The 18,138-nt window shown below is 45.2% G+C and overlaps 1 protein-coding gene across 6 annotated transcripts in view; it reads left to right on the top strand.

Annotated features, from left to right (window-relative positions):
• Positions 1-18,138, top strand: part of FAM193A (family with sequence similarity 193 member A) — a 177,930-nt gene that overhangs the window by 67,665 nt on the left and 92,127 nt on the right. For 3 of the 6 annotated variants that reach the window (XM_081229178.1, XM_081229179.1, XM_081229177.1), the window contains exon 2: positions 7,121-7,399. The exons of 1 other annotated variant lie outside the window; for it this stretch is intronic. In XM_081229178.1, the coding sequence (XP_081085304.1) occupies positions 7,139-7,399 (261 nt within the window). In that variant the 5' untranslated portion in view covers positions 7,121-7,138. The remainder of the gene's footprint in view (positions 1-7,120; positions 7,400-18,138) is intronic. 2 more of the 6 variants (XM_081229176.1, XM_081229175.1) reach the window with 1 other exon arrangement.

The following is an 18,138-nucleotide window of genomic DNA, read 5'->3' as shown; positions in this document are numbered from 1 at the left end:
CCTAGCACCTAACAGGGTAAAACTGTTACCTAGTCAAAATTTACCAGGCAAAGAAAGAAGCAAGCAAATACAGTCCACAATGAGGAGCAAAATCAATTAATAGAAACAGACTCAGAAATGACACATACGATAGAATTACTAGATAACAACAGTTGGTATTGCTATATTGCTACTGAATGTCCTCCACATTCAAGAAGATAGAGGAAAGCATGAATGTGTTAAGAAGAAACATAGAATAAAAGAAAACCCAGATGAACATCTTGGGTTGCAAACTGCAGTCTGTGATAAAAAATACATTATGTGAAGATTAGCAACAGATTAGACACTGTAGAAGAAAAGATTAGTGAATTTGAAGAGCTAACAATAGAAACTACCCAAAAAGAACCATGAGGGAGGTAAAGATTGAAATTTTTTAAAAATTAAAAAGAACAGGGCTTCCTTGGTGGCACACTGGTTGAGAGTCCACCTACCGATGCAGGGGACACGGGTTCATGCCCCGGTCCGGGAAGATCCCACATGCCGCAGAGCAGCTGGGCCTGTGATCCATGGCCGCTGAGCCTGCGCGTCCGGAGCCTGTGCTCCACAACGGGAGAGGCCACAACAGTGCGAGGCCTGCGTACCACACACACACAAAAAAATTATAAAGAACAGAGCATCAGTGAGTTGTGAAACAACTTCAGACAGCACACTATATGTATGTTGAAAGAAAGAAAGAAAGAGTGGGGATGAGGAATAAAATTTTATATATTTAAAGGAATAATGGCTGAAAAATGTTCAAGTTTGATGAAAACTCTAAGCCACAAATCCAAGAAGTTCAAAAAGCCTCAAGCACAAGAAACATGAAGAAAACTGCACCCAGTCACATCATAGTTTTATAATGCTGAAAATAGTGATTAAAAGAAAACTTCAGCGATAAGACTAATAGCAGACTTCTCATGGGAAATAGTACAAGCCAGAGGATAGAAGGAGGACAGCTTTAACATAGTAAAAGGAAGAAGAACATAACCTAGAATTCTAAACCAGCAAAAATGTTTCAAAAATGAAAATGAAAAAAAAAGAAAATGAGATCAAGATTTTTCATACATAAATAGCGGAAAGAATTCATGACCAGGGGATCTTCATCACAGGAAATGTTAAAGGAAGTCCTCAGGCAGAAGAAAAATGACACCAGATGGAAATCTGAATCTTTACAAGCAAATGAAGAGCACTGGAAATTGTAAATATATGGGTAATTTTTTTTAATTACTTTAAAATATAATTTTTTGTCTGGAGCAAAAATAACAATGAGTTAATGGGGCTTTTAGGTAGAGGTAAAAGGTATGACAGCAATAGCATAAAGAAGACCAGGAGATGGGAAACGTAAGGTGGTTATATGTTTTGTGATAAAGTTTTATTTGATCGCTGATTGTGACAAGGTAAAATGTATACTGTACACACTAAAGCAGCCAATTCAAAAAGAAAAGAGGTATATAGCTCACAAGCCAACAAAAGAGATAAAATAGGATCACAAAAAATTCAAATTTTTAAGGCTAAAAAAGAAGAAAAAGGAAACAAAAAAATGAATCAATAGGAAAATAAAGAATAAGATAGTAGATTTAAAAAACCCAATCATATCAGTAATTGTATTCAATGTAAATGGTCTAAATATCCCAGTTTTAAAAGATTGTGAGATTGGAACAAAAACAAGAAACTGTATGCTTTCTGCAGGTAACTTGCTTTAAATATAAAGACTCAGGTAAGCTAAAAGTTAAGTCATAGATAGACTTCCCTGGCGGTCCAGTGGTTAAGACTCCGAGCTTCCATTGCAGGGGGCACAGGTTTGATCCCTTGTCAGGGAACTAAGATCCCACATGCCCTGTGGTGCAGCCAAAAAAAAAGGTTATAAAGAAAGATATGCATTGCTTATGTGAACAGAAAGCTGGAGTGGCTGTACTAGTGTCAGACAAATCAATACAGGAGCAAAGAATAAAGAATGTTACCGGGGTAAAAACATTCACGTCATACTGATACAGGGGTCAGTTCGTCAAGAGGACATAACAGTCCTGAACATTTTTGAACCTAATAACAAAGCTTCACAATATATGGAGGAAAAATTGATAGAACTTCAAGGAAAAATAGACAAATCATAGTTGTGTTTGGAGATTTTAATATCCCTCTCAATAATTGATAGAAAAGGTAAATAGAAAATCAGTGAAGTTATAGAAGACTTGAATGACACCATTGGCCAACATGACCAAACAGACATTTATAGTACACTCTACCCAACAACAGCAGCATACATACACATTCTTTTAAGTAAACATTGAACATTTACTAAAATAGACCATATTCTGGGCCATAAAAAAGTATTGATAAATTTGGTATAATTAAAATAGTACAGAATATCCTCTCTGACTGCAGTGGAATTATATTTTAAAAAATCAGTAATAGGGGCTTCCCTGGTGGCGCAGTGGTTGAGAGTCTGCCTGCCGAAGCAGGGGACACGGGTTCGTGCCCCGGTCCGGGAAGATCCCACATGCCGCGGAGCGGCTGGACCCGTGAGCCATGGCCGCTGAGCCTGCGCGTCCGGAGCCTGTGCTCCACAACGGGAGAGGCCACAACAGTGAGAGGCCTGTGTACCGCAAAAAAAAAAAAAAAAAAATCAGTAACAGAAAGATATTTAGAAAACTACGAATATTTGGAAACTAAACCACACTTTAAACAACCCATGAGTCAAAGAAGAAATCAAGAGGGAAATTAGAAAGTATTTTGAACTGAACGAGAATGAGAACACATCAGAACTTGTAAAATGCTGCCAAAGCAGTACTTACTAGGGAAATTTACAGCATTAACCACCTTTTTATGCAAGAGAAAGGGCTTGATGACCTATGCTTCCACCTTAAGAAAATAGAAGATGAAGGAGCCACTTATACCCAAAGTAACTCAAAGAAATGAAATAATAACATAAAAGCAAAAGTCAGTGAAAGAAAAATTTTTAATATGGAAAAATCCATGAAACCAAAAGCTGATTATTTTAAGAATAATAAAATTGATAAACCTTGAGCCAGGCCAAAAGTTTGAATAGATACTGCATAAGCCTGTGAAAAGATATTTAACGTATTATTAGGGAAACCACATTGAGACAATACTATACACTCATTACAGTGGCTACAATTTAAAAACTTATTGATGAGGATATAGGTTAACCGGAACTCTTTAACACTGCTCTTTGGGAGAAGTTTGGCAATTTCTTCTACTTATTTATTTTTTTTTTTGGCTGCACCACGTGGCATGTGGGATCTTAGTTCCCCAACCAGGGATTGAACCCAGGCCCTTGACAGTGAAAGCATGGAGTCCTAACCACTGAACCGCCAGGGAAGTCCTGACATTTTCTTAAAAGTTAGACAACCCAGTCATTCTATTCCTTGGTATTTATGCAAGAGAAACAAAAACATGTGTTCATAGCAAGATTTATACATGAATGTTCATAGCCACTATTATTTGTAATAGCTGAAAACTGGAAATAACCTGAATGCTTCCAAACAGTAGAATGGGTAAGCAAAATGAATAAATAAATAAAAATTAAGGGGGGAAAAAAAGAATGGATGAGCAAGCTGTGGCTCACCCACACAATGGACTACCAGGTAATGATACTCAGTGAAAGAAGCCAGACAGAAGAGAGTATGTTGTGTGACATCATTTATAAACAATTCTAGAAGTTGCCCAGTAATCTGCAAAGACAGAACTCAGTCCAGTGGTGGCCTCTGAAGGGTGGAGGGAAGAGGCAGCGGGGAGAAAGAGGGAGCAGAGGGCCTCCTGGAACCTTGGGGGTTAGGATGATGTCTGTTACCTTGGTTGTCGCATGGTTTCACGCGTGTGTTCACGTGTCCTAACTATTCACGTCCCACACTTTAGATCTTTTCAGCTTATTGTTCCTCAGTTATACTTCAGTGCAGCTGTAAAATGTTTTTACGAGAACCAGTGGGACTTATATTTGTCCCTCACGTTTTTTTATGTGTGTGTGTGTGTTTGATATTTTTGCTGCTTTTATTTTTTATTTATTTATTTTATTAGTTTCTGCTTTATAACAAAGTGAATCAGTCATACATATACATCTGTTCCCACATCCCTTCCCTCTTGCGTCTTCCTCCCTCCCACCCTCCCTATCCCACCCCTCCAGGCGGTCACAGAGCACCGAGCTGATCTCCCTGTGCTATGCGGCTGCTTCCCACTATCTATCTACCTTACGTTTGGTACTGTATATATGTCCATGCCTCTCTTTCGCTTTGTCGCAGTTTACCCTTCCCCCTCCCCATATCCTCAAGTCCATTCTCAAGTAGGTCTGTGTCTTGATTCCTGTTTTACCCCTAGGTTCTTCATGACATTTTTTTTCTTAAATTCCATATATATGTGTTAGCGTACGGTATTTGTCTTTCTCTTTCTGACTTACTTCACTCTGTATGACAGACTTGTCCCTCACGTTTAATCACGGGAGAGTGACCACGTGGCAAGCACTAGTATGTGGTTAGCTCGAGGTTTAGTCAGGCTTTGCTGTTGTGTGAGCGTGTCACTTGCTTTGTCTGAAAGAGATTCGCAGAGTAGAGCTTCACCTCCCTGAGAGGACTCACTTCCTTCTTGAGCATAGTGGTCGAGAATCGAGAAGTTTGACCTCCGTTCAGGACACTGGCTGCACGCCCTCCGTGGATCATCCCGTCTGGCTCTGGCTTTACAGACCCCAAATTGCATATCCAGCTGCACCCCTCCGGTGGCTACTCCAGCGGGTGTCGTGCTCCATGTTGTCCAGGTGGCTGATGCACACTTTGACCGCACAGTGGCCAAAGCCAACCCTTGCTCCTTCCACTGCTGCAGCCTGTCCCCTGTTGCTGGTGGGTCCACTGCCCGGGCGGGTGAGCCCCCGAGTCTGACCGCTCTGCTCCTCCAGGGCCGCCTGCACCTGGAACTGCCTCACGTGTGGTCACCTCCTCAGAGTCTGTTGTTCACACAATAGGTTTTCCCTGTAAGATGAAAATTGGGTCACGCCATCCCCTTCTGAGCAACCTTCAGCCCCTCACAGGGCCCAAGCTTCAGCCTCCGGCCTTCATCGTGCCATGGGACGTCAGCTGGTTCTGTCTGTGCTTGTCTGGTGTCCCTCTGGGACCAGCAGGACCCAGTCATCTGACCTGTAAGGATGCCTGGCATGCAGTCTGTTTCAGATACCTACGGCCGAGTCCTCCTCACCTCGGAGCTGTTCCACACGCGCAGTCCACAGTCTGTGGGGCTGTCTGGCCTCTCTCCTCTCCCCCGACGTCGGGCTCCACAGCCGTCCTGTGGGCTCTGCCTTCACAGCGGCTTCACCCCGGTCTCCTGGGCCCCTTCCTTTCCGCCATCGCATCTCTTCTCCACACACGTCCTGTCTCTCCGTTAGGACACGAGTGAGGCCAGGCCATGCCTGGCTCCCTGCTCCCTTTCCCCTCCATCTCTGCCCTGGGGCCTCTGCGCTTGCTTTCAGGTGTCTGTGCGGCTTCCACCAGCCCCGCACTTCAGAGGTCTCCTCAAGGAGGCCCTTGATGGCCACAGTGAATGAAGGGTATCGTCCCCGGCCCCAGACACTTTTTCTTGCTCTTTCTCTGCTTCTCAGTTACCACTGTCTAATGTTCTATATTTTTTACTTTCTCCTTGTGTTTGACAAGAATTACCTCCCTAACGGCAGGATTTTTGTTTTATTTACCACTGTGTCTTCAGTGCCTGGGCCAGTGCCTTGGCACACGGTGGGCTTCCGGTAAACACTAGATGGATGGACGGATGGACAGACAGATGAATAGATAATGAACTGGGTGCTCGCAAGACAGTTCTGGCTCTTAGCATTATGATTTCTGTTCGGGGACCTTTCTAACCTTGGGGCCCATCATCTCCTGCTCTGGGTAAGCAAGGCGGCCTAGAGAGGTTTGAAGGCTGTAGCTGTTCTGTTGGTGACAGGCTTCTTGGATTTGTTGGGACAGAGAAAGACAGCTACTTCCATGGGAGATAGTACTCAGTTCTCTCCCCTTGCACCCCAGACATTCAGATGGCTGCTGAGCTGGGTTTGGTTAAATCCGGGGAACCCTGTGGATGTGACAGGTGTAAGCAGTTTTGATCACTGGTTTATGAAAGCAGGTAAGAATATACGTGCAAGTCTTTGGCGTCTTAGTGGTGCCGTCACTCATTCCTTTTTTTTTTAATTTTATTTATTTTTGGCTGTGTTGGGTCTTCGTTGCTATGCGCGGGCTCTCTCTACTTGCGGCGAGCGGGGGCCACTCCTCATTGCAGTGCGCAGGCTTCTCATTGCAGTGGCTTCTCTTGTTGCGGAGTATGGGCTCCAGGCGCACAGGCCTCAGTAGTTGCAGCACACGGGTTCAGTAGTTGCGGCACGTGGGCTCTAGGGCATGCAGGCTTCAGTAGTTGTGGCTTGTGGGCTGTAGAGCTCAGGCTCAGTAGTTGTGGCACACACGGGCTCAGTTGCTCTGTGGCATGTGGGATCTTCCCGGACCAGGGATCGAACCTGTGTCCCCTGCATTGGCAGGCGGATTCCTAAGCACTGCGCCACCAGGGAAGTCCCTTTATTCATTCTTTTAATCGCTCATTTGTTCATTTATCCATTCAGCCCCCTTGTTTAAGCACCTGATACCTGGTCATTCCAGGCTTTGATAATGGAGCCTGGGGCCCATTTAAGAGCACTCTGTCAGCTGTGGCACCAGTCGTGTACATGCTTATACGTATTCCAGGTAACAAGCACAGCCAATGGCCTGTGCGAGCCTGAGTACAAGAAGACAGGGAGAGCGCCATGGGCTGAGGGAAGAGCTGGGCTGCTGGCTGGGCAGGGCTGGGGGGGCATCTGGGCAACGTTCCAGCCAGAATAGGCTTGGCATGGGTCCTGGTGCACCTTCCCGCCTGATGGGTTCACGATAGGGGCACTCCAGATGGGAGAGAGGCCTGGGGGTCCTGACAGCTCCATCCCATGTGTACTCTGGCTTCCCTGCTCACCTGTTGCCCAGGTGTCCCTCTCTCGAACCTGTCTTCAGGATTTTCAGGATGATTTCTCTACGGTGCAGACGACCCTTCTTGGGCTCATGTTTTGAAAATACAAATTTTTTTTCTGTTCCAGACTCCTTTTAATTTTGGCATGAATCATAGAACACCACCCTACCCCGCTGGGGATTACTGTCTTCTGTGCAGAAGCGAGCGGAAAGACTCTTCGTTCTTAGAGAGTGGAGTAAAGACTGCAAGCAAGCTGGCCCTGTCCATGGCGCCCAAGGGCAACAGCGTGCTGCACCTGCCTCTGTGGGTGTGCCCGGACTGCCGGCGCACCGTGGAGAAGGAGGAGCGGCGCGGCAGCCTCGACCCGCCGGCGGTGAGTGCCCGGCCCAGAGGAGCGGACCGGCCGGTGAGATGGCTCATTTGGCTCTGCTTTCTGGAGGAACTCCCTCCCGCGCCATCTCCTCGTCCCTGGCTCCAGCGGCTGGGGTCCCCGCCACCCTTCCTGATGACACCTGTAGTCAGTAGGAAGGGCCCTGCCCTCCTTGGTCAGACAGCTCCGTCAGCAAGCTTGGGGGGCCGGAAGGGTGGGTTTTGGCTTTTTAAGTCTGGTCTCAGGTTGTCTTTGGCAGTGTAGTTTGGTGAAAAGCTAGAGGCGTTCGTGTGTTTGTTAGTGCTAGACAATTCCATGCGCTGGTATCTCACCTGAAATTCTTTCCCAGATGCAATTCTCAAGTCGGACTCCCCACCCCGACCCTGCCCCCCTCTTTTTCCCTTGATTTCCTGCCTCAGCTAAATGAGGCCTTCTTGAGAACATCAGGATCTTTAGCCCAGACGGTGTCTTCATGGGCCCTGGTTCCGAAAGGGCTTTCAAACCTGCTCTTTGGGTTCTGGAAGGAGTTGGCTTTTGCAGCCATTTGAGGCCCCACATTCTAGGGCTCTTCTGTTCCTTTGATTTCTGCTTGATGATTGTTTTTTGAGCTGTTGTCTTTCTGCTAATGCCGCTCTGCACGTGGCCGATGACAGCAGCACCCAGCACCACATTCTGTTTCCTGACCTGGGACTGCTTTCCACATTGGTTGCCAACAGTTTGCTGCCTCTTCGCCTGAGCCTCCTTGCTGCCCGCCACTGAGCCAGTGACTTCTGTTTTAGGGTTTCCTTGAAGGCAGCACCCCAGCTCATGTGCCAGTTTCTATAGTAGTGCTTTAGTAGCTAAAACTCAAAATCTGTTGTTTATCAAAATAGAAATTTACTTCTCACTCAGCCTCTTCCCACACACCACTCTTCCTGCTCTGTTCTCCTCCTTAGCACTTCTTTCTAATATACTGTGCATTTTACTTATTCATTTTGTTTGTCTTTTTCCTTCATTGGATTATACACTCCAAGAGGGCAGGTCTTTTTGTGTATTTTCTTAACAAGAACAGTGCTAGCCTGGCATATTTTAGGTACCCAAAATATTTGAATTGATGAATAAATAAACGAATGAACAAAGCAATGGATAAATCTGGAATTAGGGATTAAAAAGATGGCATAGTCGATCTTAAGTTTTTTCACCCTCAGATCTTTGTGCTTTTATCATTTTATTTTACTTTTGTTTTCTTTCTGTGTCCACTTAAAGTATTTAGTCTTTTCTCAATTTTTTAATGGAAGGCTGTTTAGCTTACTGATATTCATTTGTTCCCTGTTCACTTCCAGTCAGCATTCTTGTCTTCCCCCTGGCTAACGCATTTTCTTTGCTTCCTAAATTTTGCTGTCTTTTCTTCCTGTTTCCAGTCCTGCTCTTGTGTTTTGGCCTGACTGTGCCTTTGGGAGAAGGGTTGCTGTTGCTCATCCTGGTTTTGGAGGCAAGTGAAAATGCCTGTCATTTCCCATAACTAGTCTTGCCACGAGGGGAGTCTCATTTCCTGACTCCCAGTTTGTCCTGGATAATGAATCGACACACGAGGCTTTCTCTCCTCATCAAAGTGACCCCAGGGACCACAGACGTATAATGTTGACCTATATTTGTAGATGTAAACCTTCTGTTGCTTTTGTACAGTTGGCCTCTTTGCTCAAGCTGGTTAAAATTGCTGAACTTTTTAAACTAATGAGATGTAATTTACATCTAGTAAAATTCACTCATTTTAAAGTGTATATAGTTCACTGAGTTTTGACAGATTTATACGGTTGTGTAAACACCACTACCATGGCTAAGATACAGAACCCCTAAGTGTTCCCTTGTTCACCTTGGTAGGCAGCCCTTGCCCTCCTCCCAACCCCTCGTAATAACCACGGATGTGATTTTTGTCCCCATGGATTTGCTTTTTCTGGAGTGTCCCATAGACTTCTTTAACTTGGTGTCGTGCTTTGAGAGTTGTGCATCAGTAGTTTGTTCCTTTTTATTGCTGAATAAATTGTAGAGATATACCACAGTTTGTTTACCTGTTCACCGTTGATGGATGTTTCTGTTGTTTCCAGATTTGGAGTGTTTTTTACGTCAAGCTGTTGTGAACATTCTTGTACATGTCTTTCCGTGGACATGCTTTTTACATGTCACTGGAGTGATTTGCTCACGTTTGGTTGAGAACTTTGCGTCTGTGCTTGTGAAGAGGGTCTGCTTATGGAGGCTCATTAAAGTCTTCTTGTCTTTTATGTCTTTCAGGGCCTCGTAAAGTGAGTTGAGATGTGTTCCTGCTCCTCCTCTTTTCTGGAAGAGTTTGTGTAGTGTTGGTGTTGCTTCTTCCTTCAGTGTTGTTGCTCCTTGCTCTTGCTGGGGGCAGTGCCAGGCAGCGCGTGCAGAGGCAGGGGGCCTGGTCGGCCAGTCTGACGGGCCCTGGGGCTGCTGTGGCTCTGCACTTGTGGCCCCACAGACTCGTCCCCCTGGCGGCTGCTGCTCCCTCTGCTTGTGCGGGCCGGGGGGTGGGGCTCGGGCGGAGGGTCTCTCTCCATACTCTGCCCGCGCTGTGTGCCAGCGGCGAGAGCCTCCTGCCTCGTGTCTCCTTGGTTCCCCTGTCCGGCCTGAACCTTGGGCAGTCCTGTGCCCGGACTTCGGGGTGCAGCTTTCCTCGTGATCCTGCCCCTGCCGCGTGGCAGCCAGACTCTGCCTGCATCTGTAGGGGCCTCGGGGTGTGGCCTGTGCTTGTGTCCGTGTGAGTCCTGGGCCTGTCTCATGGAGGGCTCGGTCCCCTATTCTCGGTGGATCAGCCTGGGCCTCGGGTGGAGACCACCCACCACCCCAGCAGTGAAGGCTTCTGCTTGCTCCCAGAGAAGGGCCTGGCCCGGCAAGTCCCACCAGCCACACCCAGCCTTTAAGAACTTGTCACACGCTGAGCTGTGTCCTCCGACCCACTCATGGCTGCCTGCCTTCCTCGCCTTGTCCCCAGATGGCCTGTCACACTTGTCCAGTTCAGCTGGTCCTTTGTGCTCTCTGGTGGGCCCAGAGTTATGAGTTTGTGTGTTGTCCTGCTCTCTCAGGTCATCAGGGTAAGGGCTCTGAGCATGGACAGTGGACCTGGTTCTGAATCACTCCCTTGCAGATACGCATTCTGTTACCGGAAGTTGTGGTGGGGCACTGACGTTTCTCCCTACTCTGTGCCTGCCAGCTCCACGTTGTCCATTTCTCCAGAGACCTCCTCTTCTGTGCCTAGACCTTGTCCTTCCCATACACCTAAGAGGACTTCGGTTCACACATCCGACTGGATCCTGTCTTTCTAGGTCACTTGCCTGAGTGTCCTCCGTTGCCATAGTTCTTGGACCTCCTCGGTCCCTTTCCCACCGTCAGGTCCCTCTGAGCTCACTGTCATTTTTCTCTTGGAAAGCCGCCTAACTTATCTGCCTGGGGCCTGGTTCAGTGCTGCCCCTGCCTGGCAGAACATGACTGGAGAAGAGCACCGCTGGGGTACTGCTTCCCGCCTGCGAGGTGCCAGGTCGTGGAAGGGCGTCCAGCGTGTCGCCCTGGCTTTGTCACTGCGCCCCCAGATGCAGAGATGGAGCACACCCTTCCTTCTCCTCTCTTCCCAAACACCCCCCACCCACTTGGCCCTGCTTGGCTGGTCTCCCACCCCTGTGGCCGAGGGAAGTCGCCTCCCAAGTGCCCACCCCTCTCCATCCTCTGCAGGGCTCTGTTGCTTTTGCTGTTCTTTCCCTCTCTTTGCTCCTGTCCGGCTCACGCCCAGCAGAGTGCAGATGCTCTAGCGTCGTCTGCCTGTGGCCATGCCCCTCCTGCTGTCAGCCTCCTCCTGTTCCCTTCACAGACAGGCATGTCTCTGGGTAACTTTTAAACTTTTCGTTCAGTTTCTTTAAGTGATAAGAGGTTTTCCATTTCTATTCGAGTTAGTCGTGGTAAATTATATTCTTAGAAATTGTCAGTTTTGGGTATGAAGTTGTGTGTGGGTGGTCTGTTTTTAATTCCTACCATACCTGTAGATACAGCTCTTTTTATTCCTCATATTTGTGCTTTTTCTTTCTCTTTTTTTAACCAGTCTTTCTATAAGTGTATTGATTTCGTCTTTTCAAAGAACTTTTTTTTTAATTTTTAAAATCTCTCTTTCACTTTGTCTGTTTCATTAATTACTGCTGTTTGTGTGTGTGCGTGTGTGCACACGGCAGTATTTGATTGGTTAACGCTGTGGTACCTCTGATAGAAGTTCCGGGGCACAGAGAGAGTGGTGCCGAGTCCATCCCTCTACCTTGTCTCCTCACCATCCTCTGTCTTCCCAGAGGCTCGCTTGTGGGCAGATTCTTGTTTATCCCTCCACAGATGTTCTGTTCTGTTCAGTGTGCTGAAAGGTAGTGGTGGCAAAAGCACCACAGGGTCCCGAATTACAGACAGATGCTATCAGTAAGTTGAGACATGTGGTTCTCCCAGTTTCTTGTTCTTGGGAGCGGGGTACAGATGCCGTGACAAGGTGGGGTGCGTGTCAGTGTGTGGGGCTCTCCATTTTCTAGGCCTCTTCTCAGGGCTGCTGACAAGTGTCTGGGGAGCCTGAGCTTGGTGCCAGCTGCTTTGGGAGCTGCATTCCTGTGCTTGTCTCACCCCAGAGACCTAGCGGGAACCTGGCCTTGCTCAGCCCGCCTACTGGGAGGAGGGTGGGAGACAGCCCAGCGCCGCTCTCTGATGGCCAGGCGACCCTCACCACGCACCCTGCTGAGGCCACCACAAGTCTCCTTTCTTCTTCTTCCTCTGCGGCCACTCTTCTGTCTCTCTACATGCAGTTCTTCTCATCAGTTTTTCTAACTCTGCCCTGATGTGTGCTGGAAACCTCTAATTACTGCTCTAGATTTTGAATTGCTGGTTGTATTGGCTCAATTTTAATTGTTATCCAATTTTGATTATTTCTGTTTTTAACCATAAATTGTTTTGAAGTATCTGTAAATATCCAAACATATTATCTCTCAGATCACCTTTAATCATATTGACTTTTAATTTAATGCTGTTACAGTTGGAGATTATGGCATGTATTACAATGACTCCTTATCAGTCAGTTATGCTGATATGTGGTTAGGTTCTTATAAAAGTTCCATGTGTGCTTGAAAATGTTTTCTCAGCGTTTAGATAGAGGACTCTGTGTACTCCCATTAGATCAACCCCTTGTTAATTGTGTTCTTAGATCCTTTTGTGTTCTTAACTAATTTTGTTGTGCTTAATCTGTTGATTTCTGAGTAAGGTCAGTTAACACCTCCCACTGTGCGTGTGTGTTTGTCCTTTTTTCTTGTAAATGTTTCCATTTTTGCTCTCTAGGTTTTAAGGCTGTGCTGGATGAGTACAGGTTGAATGATTAAATCTCAGTACATTGTTCCTTTGGTTGTGGTGGCCCCTCCTCAGGGCTTTTTGTTTACTGTTTGTGCAGGTCCACGAGCTCTCTCCCTCTCTTCCTTCCTCTCCTTTTCGTAGCCTCTTGTTCTCATTTGCTCTGTGTTACATCTTGTAAGTGGCCTTGTGCAGTCAGCATAGAAGTATACTCAATTTGGTCTCCTTTGAGAAGCCACTTATTTATTTTTTTACTGAGGTAAAGTTTATACACAGTAAGTTTTAGGTGTACAACACAGTGACTCACAATTCCTAAAGTTTATACTCCATTTATAGTTAGTATAAAATATTGGCTATATTCCCTGTGCTATACAATATATCCTTATATCCTTGTTGCTTATCTATTTTATACATAGTAGTTTGTATCTTTTAAATCCCTTCCCCTACCTTGCCCCTCCCCCTTCCCTTGCCTCACTGACAACTACTAGTTTGTTTTCTATATGTGAGTCTTTCTCTGTTTTGTTATATTCAGTAGTTTTATTTTTCAGTTCCACGTGTAAGTGATAGCATGCAGTATTTGTCATTCTCTGACTTATTTCCCTCAGCATAATGCCCTTCAAGTCCATCCATGTTGTTGCAAATGCAAAATTTCTTTTTTATGGCTGAGTAGTATTCCATCATATACATGTGTATCTATGTACCGCATGCTCTTTATCCAGTATCTGTTGATAGACACTTCGGTTGCTTCCTTGTCCTGGCTATTGTAAATAGTGCTGCTATAAACATTGGGGTGCATGTGTCTTTTCAAATTAGTGTTTTCATTTTCTTCAGCTATCTACCCAGGAGTGGAATTGCTGGATTGTATGGTAGTTCTGTTTTTTGTTTTTTGAGGAACCTGCACATTGTTTCCCACAGCGACTGCACCAGTTTGCATTCCCACCAACAGTTCACAAGGATTCCCTTTTCTCCACATCCTCACCAGTGGTTGTTATTTGTGGCCTTTTTGAGAATAGCCATTCTGACAGGTGTGACGTGATATCTCATTGTTTCGATTTGCATTTGAGAAGCTACTTCTTCTGATTCTTTTTTTTTTTTAATTTAATTAATTTATTTATTTATTTGGCTGTGCTGAATCTTCGTTGCCATGTGTGGTATCTTTAGTTGCGGCACGTGAGGAGCTACTTCTTAATGGTGAAATTAATACTTGTCACTTCCTGTGATTGCTGATCTGTTTGGGTTTATTTCTGCTACAGTGCAGGTCACAAGTCAAACACTGCCCTTCACCTAGATCCCCTCCGTGTCTGCCCCCCCCACCTCTCCACAGAGTTTGCAGCCTTTCCAGCTCCTCTTGCTTAGTTACAGCACCCGCACCTCCATCCCTAAACAGTGTTGTCCTGTTCTTCTGGTGTCTGAACTTTATACACGTACCATGCAGTATGCGTTATTTTGTGTCTGATTTATTTTGTTCCGCATTATGTTTGAGATTCATAAATGCTGTAGTTTTTCATTTTCGTTACTGTATACTATTCACCTCTGTGAACTTGTACTACATTTTGGTTGTTTTCCAAATTTTGCTCTTACGAATGGTGCTCTCGGAGCACGCGTTCACACATGCTGTTGTGTATACATGTAGGAAAGAAATTGCGGAGTCATGGAAACTGAAAACTATTCAGTTTCATGAAAAATGAAAACTATTTTCCAAAACAAAAATAGTAAGTAGAATAGCACTGTTTTGCAAATCTTCTTAATGTTTGGATAATAGAAGACAGCTGAATTCTCATCTGTGTTCATTCTTTGTGATAGGTTGTTTTGATTGAAGTTATATGAAGAAAATATTTTAATGGCTTTTTCAGGTAACTGTGGATATTCTTTGATACCACACCAAACCATGACAGGTAATAGTTTCCTAATGGTTAGCTGTAATGTACAATCTGAAATGATATCAAAGAATTTTTCCTACACTGTTAAATTGAAATCCATTGTCTATCTTGCACTCTCAATGAACCTCTTACTCACACATGTTTTTGCAACACCACGCGTTGGTCATTTGTAAAATAGCAGTTTACTGAGTAAGGGAGGTCTTTGAGATAGTGACACCTTTCATTATTCAGGTTGTTTTTTTTTTTTTTTTTTTTTTTTCTTTCTGCGGTATGCGGGCCTCTCACTCCTGTGGCCTCTCCCGTTGCGGAGCACAGGCTCCGGACGCGCAGGCCCAGCGGCCATAGCTCACGGGCCCAGCCGCTCCGCGGCATATGGGATCCTCCCAGACCGGGGCACGAACCCGTATCCCCTGCATCGGCAGGCGGACTCTCAACCACTGCGCCACCAGGGAGGCCCTGTTTTTTTTTTTAAGTCACGTTTGTCACTATCACCACAGATCTCATCAGAAAGGTCTCTAAATGTGGATAAGCGTTCAAGTCCACAGTGATGGATACAAGTTTTCGAAACTTCCAATTTTTGCTTGAAAGCTCAGATTTTATGATTGGCCACAAGTAGTATCAGCTGTTTTCCTTGAAGGGACAGGCTTATTTCATTCATTTTTGAGAAGATGTCTGACAGTATCCAAGTCTGAATAAGCATAGATTGGTCTGTCAGGCATTCTTTCAAGTAAAATTGATGTTTCATGGACAAAGTGGCTCATTCAGCTCACAGTGCACAGTGCTTTTCTCTGGAACATTGCAAAAATGCTTTATGCAGACTTCCCATTTCATCACATTGAATATTCAAAAGCCATGTGCTTAAAGGTTGAGATTTAATACAATTAATGATTTTGCAGCATCTAGGACACTCTTAAGTGGCACTGGCCTTTTTTTAACTAAGCACGTGGTGGTGAAGAACACAGTGGCTACTAAGTCTACTTTGCTGCGTATATTGTCATAATTACTGTAGCTCTGTAACAAATGTATTCAGAGAGAAAGCCCTCTTACCTTGTACTCATCAAAAATGTCTTGGTTATTCTTGGTTCCTTACATTTCTGTATAAATGATAATTATCAATTCCCCCCTCCAAAAAAAAACAACAACAACAACCCTGTTGAGATTTGACCAGGATTGCACTGACTGTAAGTCAGTAGGAGAAGAATTAACTTCTTTTGAATATTGAGTTTTCTAATCCCGTAAGAATGGGGTCTTTCTGCATTTATAAGTGTTTCATATTTTTCTGTATTATGCCATTGCACCTTTTATTTATTTGTTTATTTGGCTACACCAGGTCTTAGTTGCCACCTGCAGGATCTTCTTTGCGGCATGTGGGATCTAGTTCCCCAACCAGGGATCAAACCCAGGCCCCCTGCATTGGGAGCGTGGAGTCCTAGCTACTGGACCACCAGGGAGGTCCCCATTGCACCTTTTTAAAAAAAGCATTTACCCATAGATACTTTTATTTATACTATTTATTTATTTATTTTAAATTTATTTATTATCTTATATTTATTTTTGGTTGCGTTGGGTCTTCATTGCTGTGTGCGGGCTTTCTATAGCTGCGGTGAGCGGGGGCAACTCTTCATTGCGGTGCGCGGGCTTCTCATTGTAGTGGCTTCTCTTGTTGCAGAGCACAAGCTCTAGGCAGTCTTCAGTATTTGTGACACGTGGGCTCAGTAGTTGTGGCTCATGGGCTCTAGAGTGCAGGCTCAATAGTTGTGGCGTACGGGCTTAGTTGCTCCGCGGCATGTGGGATCTTCCCGGACCAGGGCTCGAACCCATGTCTCCTGCATTAGCAGGCGGATTCTTAACCACTGTGCCACCAGGGAAGTCCCTTATTTATACTATTTAAATGATATCTTTTAATTTTTCTTCCTCTAACTTTATTGGTGTAGATGTAATTGACTTCTCTTTTTAAGTTGTTAATGGGACATTGCTAGACACCCCCCATCTGAATATACGTTAAACAGGTCTTTTGACTTTACTTCTGTCAAGTGGAATCCCAAATTTTTTTCAAGATCTGCAATTTTAGGTTACAGGCTGTTTGTCTCAGATGTCCTTTGCTGGTCATTCATGCAACAGTCATTAAAACAGGCGACTTTTGGGGCCTACTGTATAGCACAGGGAACTACATTCAATATCTTGTAATAACCTATAATGGAAAAGAATCTGAAAAGGAATATATGTGTGTGTGTGTGTGTGTGTGTGTAAGTGAATCACTTTGCTGTACACCTGAAACTAACATAACATCGTAAATCAACTATATACTTCAATTTAAAAAACAAACAAACAGATGGCTTTTACTCCTCTTCTCAACATTGGTCCCTGGTACGATACCCAAGTCAGTGGGTTGAGGGAGGGGTGGGATCCTGAGGAGGAGTTCTAGAGAACACCTGACAGTGGAGGTGGAGATGACTGAGCAGCAGACAGGGAGAAGTAGAACGAAAAGCAAGAGAGTGTGACAAGCAGAAGGTCATCGTCGTTGGGTCTGGAGTTAGTTTTTTTTTACCCTACCTGAAGGTAATAAGCTGGCTTGTTCCTGTTTCATGGGTGCTGGCAGAAGACTCGAGAATCCTGAGTCAGAGACAAAGGACTTTGTTACTCAGCACAGCAGAAACATCCCGAATGCACACGAACATTTGGGTTCTCCTCACCCTCTCCCCTCCCCAAGGCCCGCATCAGTGCAGGGGGTACAGTGGGTTTGTGTCACAGCTCAGGAGCACTTGCTGGGGAGGGTGGAGTGCGGGCAGGGATCTGGCCCTTTTATTGTAAGCAGTAAGCAAGCCTGCCCTTAGTCTCAAGGTCCTCAGCTGCATAAACAGCCCTGAGAAGTGGCCTGTGGGGAGTGGGCAGGGGAGACAGAGCCTTGTAGCTTTGGTACCTCAGCAGGACAAGGAGAGCCTGGGATGCCCCTGGAGGACACTCTGCCAGCAGGCCTGACAGACACTGAGAAAAGTTAGCTGAGAGAAGACACAGAGTGTTGGTGTGGCAGCAGAGAAGTGGTATATGACCTTTGATAGGCCTGTGTTCAGTTGGAGCACAAGCCCGGCTGAACTGTGTGAAGAACAACTCAGTGGAGAGGAAGCTGAGAAAGTCCAGTTAAGGGGCTGATCTTTCAGATGCTTGACTGTGAGGGGAGGAGAGGACAGACCCAGCTGGAGGAGGGAGTTGGAAATGTTGAAATAATGAAGAAAAGAACTGGTAGTGGGGAGAGGTTTTTCCTCCCATTTAAATTTTATTTTTTTACTATGTGATATTTGATATATATATGAATTATGTCTACAGTATACATGTTATGAGGGATGATAAAGTGAACACCAGTCAACATTAAAAATCAGGCCATCCCTAACACCTGTGTGCCTGTGTGCTCTTCCCTTCTCCATCTTTGTTCCTCCCCTTCCAAGGTAAACACTTTCGTTTTGTATTGATCATTCCCTTACTTTCTTAAACCCTTTAAAAAAGTTACACTGCCTATATGTGTATCTCTAAATAATAAATTAT

The sequence above is a fragment of the Mesoplodon bidens genome, assembly GCF_964165515.1.
Source record: "Mesoplodon bidens genome assembly, chromosome: 1".
Lineage (NCBI taxonomy): Eukaryota > Metazoa > Chordata > Mammalia > Artiodactyla > Ziphiidae > Mesoplodon > Mesoplodon bidens.
This window is presented reverse-complemented; position numbering and strand designations above follow the sequence as displayed.